Source organism: Lutra lutra, chromosome X, assembly GCF_902655055.1.
Source record: "Lutra lutra chromosome X, mLutLut1.2, whole genome shotgun sequence".
In the NCBI taxonomy this organism is placed as follows: domain Eukaryota; kingdom Metazoa; phylum Chordata; class Mammalia; order Carnivora; family Mustelidae; genus Lutra; species Lutra lutra.
In genome coordinates, this window is record NC_062296.1 from 62,870,047 (window position 1) to 62,884,530 (window position 14,484).

General features: G+C 39.8%; 1 protein-coding gene across 8 annotated transcripts in view; it reads left to right on the forward strand.

Annotated features, from left to right (window-relative positions):
- Positions 1-14,484, forward strand: part of CASK (calcium/calmodulin dependent serine protein kinase) — a 353,809-nt gene that overhangs the window by 214,927 nt on the left and 124,398 nt on the right. For all 8 annotated transcript variants that reach the window (XM_047715149.1, XM_047715152.1, XM_047715153.1 and 5 more), the window contains exon 6: positions 10,803-10,905. In XM_047715149.1, coding sequence (XP_047571105.1) covers positions 10,803-10,905 — 103 coding nt within the window. The remainder of the gene's footprint in view (positions 1-10,802; positions 10,906-14,484) is intronic.

Sequence of the window (14,484 nt, forward strand, 5' to 3'; positions counted from 1 at the left end):
AATGTTACAGTCTTAGGACTAGATGAGATTTACAATGGTATTCTCCCCTTTTTATCACTACGATAAATTCTCCCAAGTAAACTAAAATCTCTGTTTTAAAGAAAATAATGAAGGGATTCTACAGTTTTTATTTTTAGTCCAGTATTTAATGACTGTCTGTCCATCTATGTAACTGCTGGCCCTGCAGTTTCATAGCATTTCCCTTTTTTCCTTGTCATCTGAAGTGAAAGATTAGTTTTTATCCTCCCCATAATTGTTACCCTGCAGCTTTGTTTACCCTAAACAGTATTTAACTCATTAGGCTTTATCTAACATTCTCATTATTTCTGGATGCATTCACTCTTCTGAACTCATATTCTCCAGAGCTTTTGGTTTGTTATGAATATGACACATGGGACAAAATATTTTAAAATTGCTAGAATGAAAATACTTCGTAGCTCTTACTTCCCCTTAGAACTCCTGAGAAGGAAGAGGGTTACTGTGTGGGTCTGGCAGGAATTTTGTGTGTGCGCGGTGTTTAAAAAAAAAAGAAAGAAAAAGAAAAAAACCCGATAGTATTAAACTTGCTCAGTACTATTAAATATATTTATATTCTTGTGCAGCAGATCTTTGGAACTTTTTCATCATGCAAAAGTGAAACTCTACACTCACTAAACACTAATTCCATTTCTCTACCCTTGGCAGTTCCCTTTCTACTTGATATGATTTGGGCTATTGTAGATAATTCATTTGAGTGGAATCATATACTGTACTTCTCCCGCTGGCTTTTTTTTTGTTGTTGAGCATAATATCCTCAAGGTTCACCCCATGTTACAACATGTGACATGACTTCCTTCTTTTTAAGGCCACATAATGTTTCACTGTATGTATATGTATCACGTGTTCTTTCTCCATTCACCTGTCAATGGACATTTGGGTTGCTTCCACCCCTAGGCTGTTGGGAATAATGCTGTGATAAACAAGGCTGTGCAAATATATTTTGGTGCTTGTGACAGAGTTTTCTTTTTAATAACTAAATAGGTATTTATTAGCATTCTGTTTCACTAAATCTAATATAAGTGTTTTTTATGTTATACCAGCTATTTTTCTACACCTTAGCCTCCATTTGCAAAATACTAATTCTGTTTTAATCTTCAGTGCTCTGGTGACCCTACTGTAACCAGATTTGAGTATACATACAGTCCCCAACTTACAGTGGTTCAACTTACAATTTTTTGACTTTGCAATTATGCAGAAGCAGTATGCATTCAGTAGAAACCTCACTTCAAATTTTGGTCTCTTCCCAGGCAAGTGATAGGTGGCCCAATCCTCTTTCGTATTGGCTGGGCCATGGCAGTGAACCACAGCTCCCAGTCAGCCACAGCATCATGAGTATCAGCAACCAATATACGTTTAACCATTCTGTAGCTGTGCAATCATTCTCTTTTGCACTCTGGATATAGTAGCCAATAAATTACCTGATATACTTAGCACTTTATTATAAAATACGCTTTGTGTCAGATGAGTTTGCCCACCTGGAGGCTAATGTAAGTATTCTGAGCATGTTTAAGGTAGGCTGGGCTAAGCTGTGATATTCGGGAGGCTTACATCTTCAACTTACAGTATTTTCAACTTATGATGAATTTATCAGGGCATAACCCCATTGTAAGTTCAGGAAGATCTGTAATCTTTCTCTGGTTCTTCCCTTTCATGAGCTTTTTCCTATTCATTCTGAGCTTTCTACGTTCTGTCTCTCATTCTTTGCTCATTCTCATGTATCCTCTTCCTCCTTTGTTGGTATCTTAGCTCATCATTTATATAAAGATGGAAGTAGAAAAGCATAAATAAATGGATACATTTGTCTGGCACCATCCATTACTGATATCACCATCCTCTCTCCATCTAAATCCCAATCCTGGTTAAATTCAGTTCATCACCTACTCCAGACCGGAACCCTGCTGGCTGAAATGAGGACTACTAGGTAACACCCAATTGTGTTGATTGTTCTCACTTAGCATTCATGACCACAAATCTCAAGTGAGCCTCAGCACGGCCAGCAGTCCTGCTATATTTCCTTAGTCTGTTGGTTCTCAAAGCATAGCTCCCATGATCAACATCACTCAAGAACTTGTTGGAAATGCATGTTCTTGACCTTATCCCAGACCTTATGATCAGAAACTGGGGGGGGGGGGTGGAAGCCAGCAAATCCATATGATTCTGAGGCTGAAGTTTGAGAACCACTGTCTTAGTCAATCCATTGTCCCATTCTTTGAAAATATTTTTCCACACCTTCACACTGCTCAAGTTGCCAACAACCCCCTCTCCTCCCCGACTCCTGCCTGAAGATCACTTTTATTTCAACGTAAATAGAAAACAGAAGTACTCAGAAGAGAACTTCCTCGTACTCCTACATCCCCATCTGCTTGCATCTACAGGTGCTCTGTCCCAGACCCTGCCTTCCTCACTGTCGCTGGGGCCAACCCCTCTCCCCACCAGCACACTATATCCTATCCTTTCTTTCTCCTGGGTCCTGTTTTCCTCTCCACGGGGTCTTTCCCATCGGCACACAAGTGTCTCTCTCTCTCTTTCTCTCAAAGACAAAACAAAAACAAACCTCCCTGAAAATCTCTAGATGCTGCTGTGGACCCGCCAATCATACTGTTACATGAAACTTTTGAATATCTGTATGTATTTTCTTATTTTCATAGAAGATAACAAACAATGGAAGGATAAACTCAAAAATAATACAAATACTTACAAAAGAGGAAGGAGAGAATAAGGGGAAGGAGAAGGTACAAAAGCTAGACCTCTCCGAATGAAATTTGTTTACAGTGTAGACTTTGGAATTATGTACGTTTTATTTTTTTAAAGATTTTATTTATTTATTTGAGGCAGAGCATGAGTAGGGCAGGTAGGGGCAGAGGGAGACGGACAAACGGACTTTCTGCTGAGCAGGGAGCCCGATGTGAGGCTCAATCCCAGGACCCCGAGATCATGACCTGAGCCAAAGGCAGACACTTGACCGACTGAGCCAATCAGGCACCCATGTACATGTTTTATATAATCCAAACACCAAAAGTCAAAATCTAATTCAAAAAATTGGCCTCACTGGGTAACAAACTGAAAGCATAACCACAAAGAGAATTCTTTTAAATGACTTTAGTGTGGGTTTTGAGGTGCCTGGGTGGCCCTGTTGGTCAAAATGTGGAACTCTTGATTTCACCTCAGGTCAGGATCTCAGGTTTGTGAGATGGAGTCCCACATTGGACTCCACACTCAACATGGAGTCCGCTTGAGAGTCTTTCCCTCTCCCTCTACCCCTCCCCCCACTCACGCTTTCTCTCTCTCTTAAATAAATAAATAAAATCTTTTTAAAAATAAGGTGGGGTTGTTGTTTTCTTTCTTTTTTTTTTTTTTTTTTTTTTACATATTTTGGACTTAGAGAAAAGTTCCGATAGTAATACAAAGAATTTCCATCGCCTTTCACTCAGATTCCCCATGTTAACATTTTTCTACGTTGGTTTTATCTTTCTCAGTTTTTCACTCTTCTCTCTTTGTCCGTCTATATAGTTCCTAAAAATAAGGAATTCTCTAAATAGCCACAGTAAAATGATCAAAATCAGGAAATTTATGTAATCTACAGACCTTGTCCCAATTTCAAATGTCCTAATAATATCCTTTATAGCAAAAATAAAAACAAGATTATATATCGCATTTTAGCTGTTCAGTCTTTTCTGTCTCTTTTGATCCCTTTCATCTGAAACAGTATTTGAAGAATATGGGCATGGGCCCAGTACTCTCTAGAATGCCCTTCAGTTTGGGTTGGTCTGATGTTTCCTCACGATTCGATGCAGTTATGTCCTTTGACACGAATACCACAGAGTGTTGCTGAGTGCTTGTCAGTGAAGGAAGCACGTGCTCTTAATTAGTCCCTCTATTAGCAGTAGTAACTTTGATAGGAGTGTCTGCCAGGTTGCTTCTCTGGAAAATTACTATTTAAGTTTTGTAGCTAATAAATATCCTCTGGGGAGTTACTCTGAGATTATACAAATATCCTGTCACTGTTCAGACTTTTACCCACTAGTAACTACCTTTTGATGGTTCTCACTTGCATCCGTTATCATGATGATAACTGCCAAATGATGATTTCTAGTGCCAGAATTTCTTTTACATTGATTAATTGGCTTTATATTTACATGAAAGTTTCTCCTTCTCTCTGTTCATTTACTTATTTACATCAGCACAGACTCATGAATTCTTACTTTATTCAATAGCAAAACAGTAATTTGACTGGACATCCTGGTTAGGATATATCATAAGAACAAAAAGAACCACAAAAAAATCTTAAACAGCATACGGTGGTTTTGTTGTTACTGGTAATGTAGGTAATTTTATACACACACCCTATGGGATAAAGCAAATGAGTAATTATCTTAATGTCATTAGGTACCAATATTACTTGACAAAATCAAAGAAGTCAAGTAAAAACTCTATTTTAAAAAAACTATATATTAGTATGAATTGATTTTTCTCCTTCTAAAAAATACACATTTTTTTTTTAGCTCTGTCCACTGAAGAGTCAAAGCAGGGATAACCCAGTAATGATAGCATACCTAATGCATATATTGTGAATTTAAATACTATTTCCCACTAAACAGAAATGAGAGTGCAAGGAGAAATGGTTGGTTCCAGATCTGGGGCAAGAAATGCACAAGACAAACCTCGGACATCTTCTGCCTAAAAGCAAGGAACTTCGCAGACCTTTAGAGTCTCACAAAAGGGCATGAGAGCTGACTTAAAGGAGCTCCTGCTGGCTAGAAAATGGGATAATTTGAGCATCAAAATGAATAATGGCTATAATTGGTTAAATGTATCAAACATATAAAAACCTATAAATTCACAGTAGTACCCCAAAAACCCTTCATTGATCACCTTTGGAGGTTACCTGGCAACCAACTTGTTATTCTGGAAATCGTTCATGGCGGCTTTATTCATAATAACCCCAAACTAGACACAGCCCAAATCTCTCTCAATAGGAGAATGGACAAACTGTGATATATTCATACAAGGGAATATTTACTCAGCAATAAAAGAAATGAACCACTGATCACAACAAAATGGATGAATCTCAGAAACAGGCTGAGTGAGAGAAGCCTTACATAAAAGAGTACATACTATATGGCTTTGTGTATATGCAGTTCTAGTATAAACAAAACAAACTTATTTTTTTTTCAGAATAAGCAAATAACAGAATAGTCATTTGCACTGGGGGTGTGGCAGCAGAGATTGAGTGGTAAGAGGGCAAGGGAGATTTCTGGGATGATAACATCTTGATAGGGATACAGGTTACACAGTTCTAGCTGTCAAAATTCTCCAGTGGTACTCTTAAGATTTATGCATTTCACAGCATGTAAATTTTATCTTAATCATAATTTTAAATATTAAACTCAAGGGGCACCTGGATGGCTCAGTTGGTTAAGCATCTGGCTCTTTTTTTTTTTTTTTTTTTTTTTTTTTTTTTGACAGAGGTCACAAGTAGGCGGAGAGGCAGGCTCCCTGCCAAGCAGAGAGTCCGATGCAGGGCTCGATCCCAGGACCCTGGGATCATGACCTGAGTCAAAGGCAGAGGCTTTAACCCACTGAGCTACCCAGGCGCCCAAGCATCTGACTCTTGATTTTTGACTCTTGATTTTGGCTCAGGTCATGATTTCAGGGTCATGAGATCGGGCCCCACATTAGGCTCCACACTTCGAGTGTGGAGTCTGCTTAAGATTCTCTCTCTGCCCCTCCGTCCCCACCCAACATGTGCACTTGCTCTTTAAAAAAAAATATTAAACTCTAATCTATGTGATGAGTATGTGGCTATTTACAATTCTTTCGGTTCTCTGTTTTTGATAGTCTTCATAATAAAATACTGGGGAAAAACCTCCATTTTGGAACCCCTAGTTATGGAGCTGGGCATCACTGGCTGCTAAAATCATGGAAGAAAAGCCAGTGGTGAACATTGTAAAGATGGATCAAGGCAGACAATACCTGACCAATCCTGTCGCTAAAAGTAGGACAACCAGACATCATGTTCTTCCTCATGTGCTACGAAAAACTAAAGTATTAACATTAAAAAATCTAAAATTGAATGTGAATCTAATCAAGCTTCTAGATCTAACTACCAATTTACAAAAAACACAGGAACATATTAAATGACACCATGTAGGTCCTATTAGCCAAGGCCAGATTGTAGGAGATTCCACAGGAGAAATTAGCTAGTATCTTAGTGAATCAATGGCATGAATGTTTTTTAAAAAGGTAAGAGGAGGATATGGTATAGAGTCAAGAGGTGTGAGACCTATGACCATCAAATGCAATGTATGGACCTTAAATACCATTTTAAACTAACCAACCGTAAAAAACAACAACAACAAAAAGTCTTTGATTTAGTCAAGGAAAATTGAATGTGGTTTGGTATTAGGTGATTTTAAAGAATTGTTCATTGTATTGGATGTGATAATACGGTTATTTTCTCAAGTCATCCGTTATAAATACTGAACAGGTGAAAATACTGAACAGTGAAATGATACTTGGTTTAAAAGACTTAAGCAACAAAAAAACAATGGGGATAGGTGAAGCAAGAACAGCAGAATGTCAATAACTATTAAAGCTGGGAGATGGAGTGTGGCACCTGAGTGGTTCAGTCGTTTAAGCGTCTGCCTTTGGCCCAGGTCATGATCCCAGGGTCCTGGAATCAAGCCCCGAATTGGGCTCCCTGCTCAGCGGGGAGCCTGCTTCTCTCTCTCTCTCTCTTCCTCTCTCCCTCTCTCTCAAATAAATAAAATATTTTTAAAAGGTACTCAGAGGTTCAATAATCTGTTTTCTCTAATTGCAAATACTAAAAAGTTTTTAAAAGGAAACTTCCTTAAAGAGTAAATGAAACAGGGGCACCTGGGTGGCTCAGTGGGTTAAAGCCTCTGCCTTCAGCTCAGGTGATGATCCCAGAGTCCTGGGATCGAGCCCCATATCGGGCTCTCTGCTCAGCAGGGAGCCTGCTTCCTCCTCTCTCTCTCTCCCTCTCTGTCTGCCTGCCTCTCTGCCTAATTGTGATCTCTGTCAAATAAATAAATAAAATCTTAAAAAAAAAAGAATAAATGAAACAAGATGGGATCGGGAGGGAGACAAACCATAAGAGACTCTTAATCTCACAAAACAAACTGAGGGTTGCGGGGGGGGGGGTCAGGAGAGGGTGGTTGGGTGATGGACATTGGGGAGGGTATGTGCTATGGTGAGTGCTGTGAAGTGCGTAAACCTGGCGATTCACAGACCTGTACCCCTGGGGCTAATAATACATTATATGTTTATTAAAAAATAAAAAAATTTTTTAAAAGGAAACTTCCTTGGCCTCTCATTCTCTTTTACTAAATCCCATTCCCATCTCTCTGTTCCTGGTACAGTAAGGTTTTGAAAGATACCTGAATTTACTATCTCCACATCATCTCTTCCCATTTTTCTTGAACCTTGTGCAGTGGAGATTTTTGTCAGTATCATCCCACCACAACCCCTCTTATCCAGAGGACTGGATAAGGGGGACTTATCCAGGTTGCCAGATCTAATGGTCAGTTCTCAGCTCTCATCTTAAATGGCCTCTCACTAGCATTTCAGGACACCACACTACTCTGATTTCCTTCCTGCTTCACTGTCTAGGCATTCTCTTTCCTTTGCTAGATTGTTGTTATCCTCCTGACCTCAAACATTGCTGTGTACCAAATCTCATTCCTCCGACCTCTTTTCTTTTTTTTTTAAGATTTTTAAAATTTATTCATTTGAGACAGAGATAGAGAGAATGAGCAGGGGAGAGAGGCAGAGGGAGAGGGAAAAGCAGACACATACTCCCCACTGAGCCAGGAGCTGGACATGAGGTTCTATCCCAGGACCCAGAGATCATAACTTGAGTAGAAGGCAGACACTTAACCATCTGAGCCACCCAGGCACCTCCCTCTTCTCTTTTCTACTGGTAGTCACTCCCTGAGTGATTTCACTGTAAACACTGTGTGCTATTAATCCCAAATTTACATCTCTAATTCCAACCTTCCCTCTCCCACCTTTTAAGATCTCACACTCAATTTGTACAAAACCAAATACTTGATGCCTCTTATGAAGTCTTCTTCTGTATTCCCAGTTTTAGTAAACGGCATCTTGATTTTCATTCAGTTGCTCAGAACGGAAACCTAGTTGTCACACTTACCATCTTCTCTCACACCCCATATCCAGCAACAGCTCCTGTCAGCCTAACCTTTAGAACCTGAACTCGACCACTTCTTGCCATCACTGCTTCTGTCACGCTAGTCTAATTCAAATCCCCATCTTCTCTTGCCTGGACAACCACAGTATCCTCCTACCTGGTATCTTCTCTTCCACTCTTATGCCCTTGCAATCTCGTCTCCACACAACAGCCCAAGTGATTCTTTCAAAACCTGAGATCGTTGGGACGCCTGGGTGGCTCAGTTGGTTAAGCAGCTGCCTTCGGCTCAGGTCATGATCCCAGCGTCCTGGGATCGAGTCCCGCATCGGGCTCCTTGCTTGGCGGGGAGCCTGCTTCTGCCTCTGCCTGCCATTCTGTCTGCCTGTGCTTGCTCGCTCTCCTCTCTCTCTGACAAATAAATAAAATCTTAAAAAAAAAAAAAAAAAAAAAAAAAACCTGAGATCGCTCATAAAGCTCCCCAGCTCACAGCTTTCCAGTGGTTTCCCATCTTGCTTGGCATAAAACCCAGGGTTCTGGCCATGGCTTCAAGCCCCAGACCATAGAGCCTTTGATCATGTGGATCACATTTCTTACCACTCTTCCTCTTGCTCATTTTTCCCCCAACACACTGGCTTCCTTACTCTTCTCCAAACACACCAGCCCTCCTCATGCTTCTAGGCCTTTGTACTTACTATCCTGGAAACCTGCTTCCACATGACCCGTGTTGCCCCTTCATTCTGGTCAAGTTTAAGTATTTCCAGATCCTTCTTCTCCAGCCCGATCCCCTTACTAAAGAGCAGCTCCTTGGTGTCCAGACCCATACCATTGACCGCCAGCTTTTACCTCATAGCACTTAACACTACCCAGTCTCTCATATTCATTTATATGTATTGGTTTCTTTCAGTTTCTATCCTCCAATTTTACGACTTAAGGATTTATTGAGAATGAGAGAATCCACACTCTGATGAGAATTACATAAATCTCAGTGTAACCGTAGCTTAAGAATGAATATAGTCAACAAACTATAAAGGGTATACTTTGGGATTCTGATTTAAGCTTCTACTTCTCCTTAATAAGGTGACAGAACTGACAAGGAGACCGTATCTAGGTTTAGTTTGTAGTTTCTTCTCCTACATCATGCCCTTTGCTAGGCATGTTCATCTGCTGCACCCCCACACTAGAATCGTGCTAGGACTATCACTGTCTTCTTCTGGTCTGTTGTCATCCATCTCTGAACCAACTGAAAGTCCTTAAGGAGAGCAGGCTCTGTCCATTGCTTTCTGCAGAGCTTGGCTTGCTCTCCCATAAGCCCTCCTGGCTACTTTGTGTCTTGCTGCAGTGCACTCCCCATTCATGTACACTTGCCTTCCCTCTCTTCTGTTTCTCGCTCGCTCGCTCTCTCTCTCACACACACACATTTATATTTAAGGGCTCATCTTTTTTTGTGCTAGAGCCTCTATTATAAGGTCTTTAAATGTCTTTGGACCAAAAGAATAATAACTTCCAGAGTAGAACCCTGCTGTCTTCATTGAGCAGACTGAGGATCCCTCCCACTTTTCTGTATCGTCAGACATCTCTCTGGGTGCACCAGTTCAGAGCTTTGGATTTGGGGAGTAGGGGGCCACTATCATACAGGCTAAACCTGAGCTAAAACTGTGTCATGTTATAAATGAACAAGTATGGGAAAGAACAAAAATACTATTCTCTTCCATGCCCAAAGAAGCTTGCTTTTTTTTTTTTTTTTCACGAACCCATATTTTAAAAGCAGGTCATTTGAGATATCAGTCATATTGGGGAGTGTAGTATTTGAGCAGAGACCAAAGGTCTGCACAGTTCAGTGCTTTCCTGACAGCAGGTCCTACAGAGAAACTCTCATTGTGACCATGAGGCAGATGATTCTTAGGGAGCCCTGGTCACATAGCTACTCCTTGGGAAGGATGCTTTGCCTTGGACCAGAGGCTAGCCAAGTCATCACCTCTCTCCCTTCCCATTCCCACAAAGACAAAGGGCAGGTCCAGAGAAAAGACATGTCCAGGGAGAACATTGAATTCCCTGGGAGCCAGGTTCAATTAAAGTCATTAAATCTGGCTCTTCTTACTTAGGGATGGAATGAATAAAAAAAAAAGCAAGAGGATGGTGGGAGGGTAGGCAAAGAACGAGCCAAAGACTAAGATACAGTGGCTCTGTAGGTAAAGTCAGAGGTCTCAAGAAACATTTTGGCAAGAGGTGTAAAAAATATTTTTCCTTAAATGTAGACTATCACTCAAAAAAAAAAAAAAAGGAGAGAATATTGCTTGAAAAGTTAGAAAATCCATCTGCCATACTTTAACATGCTTGCTTCCTGAGTAATTCTTAGCACCATACCTAATCTTAGAAGGAAATAATTCCTGAAAAACATTGGATAAAACAGGTAAGTCTTTGGAGAAATCAACCAGAAGTGAGAATTGCACAAATAATTCAAGCATCCAAAATAATTGCAGGAGTTTTTAATGTATTACTGCATGGTCATGTTATTTAGTTTTGTGTAAATTGAATTGCTCATCTCCAATTAATCCTTATCTTTGGTTTGTTGTTTTTCTGTTTTTCTTTCCAGCCCCACTGTGTTCTCCTCGCCTCAAAGGAAAACTCAGCACCTGTAAAACTTGGGGGCTTTGGGGTAGCTATTCAATTAGGGGAGTCTGGACTTGTAGCTGGAGGTAAGAACATTTTTTAAAACATTTCCTTCAAAACCTGGTCACTTTCAGCCTAGTGTAAAACTTTCAAACTAAATATTAGCCCATCCTCAGCGTTTCGTACCAATTCCATCTCCCCAAACTCCCCCCCCCCAAGAAAGTGCTATCACAGTTTTGAATTTAATAATTGTAATTATGACTAGAATTTTAGTACCTTAAGAATATGAGGCGCCTGGGTGGCTCAGTGGGTTAAGCCTCTGCCTTTGGCCCAGGTCATGATCGCAGGGTCCTGGGATAGAGTCCCGCATCGGGCTCTCTGCTCAGCAGGGAAACTGTCTCCACCTCTCTATCTGCCTGCCTCTCTCTGTGTCAAATAAATAAATAAAATCTTAAAAAAAAAAGAATAGACTCTGTGCTTATACTCTTTGTATTCCTACCACTTAGCAAAGAAGTGACCCTGCATACAGAGATTAAAACAGTGTTGGAAAAAGGTGTTATCTGGGGCAAAGCGACTTCTAAGGTTAAACTGGCCAGGGGCACCTGGCGGGCTCCGTCAGTGAAGCATGCAGCTCTTGATCGTGGGGTTGTGAGTTCAAGCCCCTCATTGAGCATAAAACTTACTTAAAAATAAATAAAGTTGAACTGGCCAAATGAAGTCCATTTTAAAACATGTAGATTAACCACTTTCAGGTTTACATTAGCGGTTAGTATTTAATTTCATAGTGTTTTCCTCTTTTTATTTGTGAAAGAGTCCTGACCAAGCCATCAATCTGTGTATCTGTGAAGAGCAAGCAGATGTAAATGCAGACTGATTTTTATTATTAGCCAAAGCAAAACATAATTAGAAAACTCCCCTGCCAGAAAAAAGAAGTAGAAAAGTTAAAAATAGAAATTCTCTCCAGTAGCATGCAGAGGTGGATGCTAATTCCAGATTCAAGAATTTGGGTTTTTATTTATTCTCTTCGATAGACTCCAGCTCAGAATGCTGCCCTGTTTTTAGTTCTATTCCTTAGTTTTGCAAGTGACTTAGTTCTCTAGTCTACAGATTATCAGTCTTCTAGTCAATGCCTTCAATTTTCCATCTCCAGATACTGCCAGCCTTCACAAAGAGGAAAAATATAAAAAATGCCTGCAGAACATATTTGAACCTGTCATCCTCCATGAATACTTACATTAAGTTCAAATACCTGACAAATGATAAATATCAAAACAACAATCCATTACACAGGATATTTCATCTAATTTGATACACTATTATTAACATATCAGAGCAACATTAACATAGACCATCTTCTGAAAAATGAGCCGAGTCAGAGTTGTATTCTTAAAATTGTTATGTCATCACATTGCCCTCTAAAATTATGTTTAGATTTTCTTCTAATTTTGCATCTTTTCAAGCTAATCATTTCCAATAATATGAAGAATTGCAAGTTCAGTATAGCTTTAAAAACTGATTTTTTTTTCCCTAATTGAAAACTTCCATCTGTGATTAGGACTGATCATAGGATCAGGTAGTAGTAGCACATCATTTAATCATAGAATCACTGAGTCTGGAGCGCTTGGGTGGCTCAGTCGTTAAGCATCTGCCTTCGGCTCAGCTCATGATCGCAGGGTCCTGGGACCCAGTTCTGCATTGGGCTTCCTGCTCAGCAGGAAGCCTGCTTCTCCCTCTCCTACTCCCATTGCTTGTGTTCCCTCTCTCAGTCTCTCTTTCTGTCAAATAAATAAAATCTTTAGAAAAAAAAATCACTGAATCTCAGGATTCCAAGGGGGCCTTAACTTCCCCAGTCTTAAAACCAATGATCACATTTCCTTCAGAAAATTCCCAGCAAAAAGCTGAGCTCAAGTTCAATTCCTCACATAGCAAAGAATTCACTGTGTTCCAGGACTGTATTTACATTTTTAGAAAGCTCCTTAAGTACTGAAACACTCATCTTCACATTGAACAGAAATCTGTCGTCTTATCACTTCCACCCAGTGGTGCTAATTGTGACTTTTGGAGTCACGCTGAAGAATTTTAATCCTTCCAGATGATAACCATTCAGTGTTTAAAGACAATATCACGGACCCCTAAGTCTTATCCAGATCAACTTGGCTAGGTTAATGTAGCCCTTCCTCATATAAACTGGTGCAGAATCTCACGGTGTGCAAAGGATGGAACCAAAACTGAGCACAACCATAGGTACAGTCCAGCGCACAGGAACTGGGGGCTATTGCCTCCTTTGCTGTGGGTCTTACATTTCTATTAAGCTCCCCAAATAGCATTAGCTTCTTGGACGGCCACATAACACCACTGGCTTATACTGATCTTACAGTCAATTACAGCTCCCACGTTGTTTTTATACAATTGTTGCTATTAAACTAACTCAAATCTGGCATTTGTACAGAATCACCCCTACACAATTATAGGGGTGCCTGGGTGGCTCAGTTGGTTAAGCATCTGACTCTTGGTTTCCGCTCAGATCATGATCAGGATCGTGAGGTCAAGCCCCACATGGGGCTTCATGCTCACCAGGGAGTCTCCTTGGGATTCTCTGCTTCTCTCTCTCTCTCTCTCTCTCACACACACACACACACTCTCTCAAATAAAAATAAATAAATCTTTTTCTTTAAAAAGACTACACAGTTATAACAAGTAACTTCTGATGTTTACATCCCCAAGACTAAGGGGGTGAAATGAAATGTCCTTTCATATGTTCTATACTAGCCATGCATATGGCTTTGTTTCTCTTTATCTGGATCCATATCCTGTTAGGATTCAACGTGGTATCAGCTTCATATTTTACCGTGCATCTTGATTGAAGGGGAAAAACAGACTCATTAGATTTATCTAGAGATCTTCTCCACATTAATCTACTTTCCTAAAATCCTTGAGCCTTTCTCCTAAATTGTATGTTTTTAAAGCTGTTTTTGAACCTACAGTGTATCATTGGAACAAATTTATTTTTCTCAGTGCTTCTAGAATTAAAATACTTTCTGATGGTCAAAATGTCATTTCGTAACATATCTTTCCTTACACTCTTGAAATAACTACTTCAAGCATTACAGTGTCTTTAAAAATACAACATATATAGATAAGGGATAAATTATTTCTATTAGAGAAAGTTTTATTGTTTAAGGTCCTTGTGAAATTATTCTAATATTAGCTCATTTGCTAATGCTTATTAACAGAAAACTATTTTCCTGTCAGTTGGAATCTTTGATTACTCAGTAGAATGGAAATAGAAAAGGATTCTCTCCTTTATATGTTCCATATAGTAGAAACCGCTTACATGTTACATGTATTTGCACTTAACCTATCTGAAATTCTGCTATTTGGAAAATTCATCTATCCAGAAGACAACTTGGAACCTACAAAAAAATTACTTTTGGAGCCAGACATTTGTTGACCTTAATATCCATTCATGGTCCTCTCAAATGAGCATCTAAGAACATACTCTGTAAAGTTGGCATGCTGCCATTTTTCATAGTTTTATGGATTCATGTGTCTTCATACCAGGCATCTGCTACTCCCTCTGGTTGGAATACCTTTGGTCATTTTCTCTATCTGTTTAACTCTTACTGCTCCTGAAGACTGAGAGACTGAGCTGACAAACCTCCCTT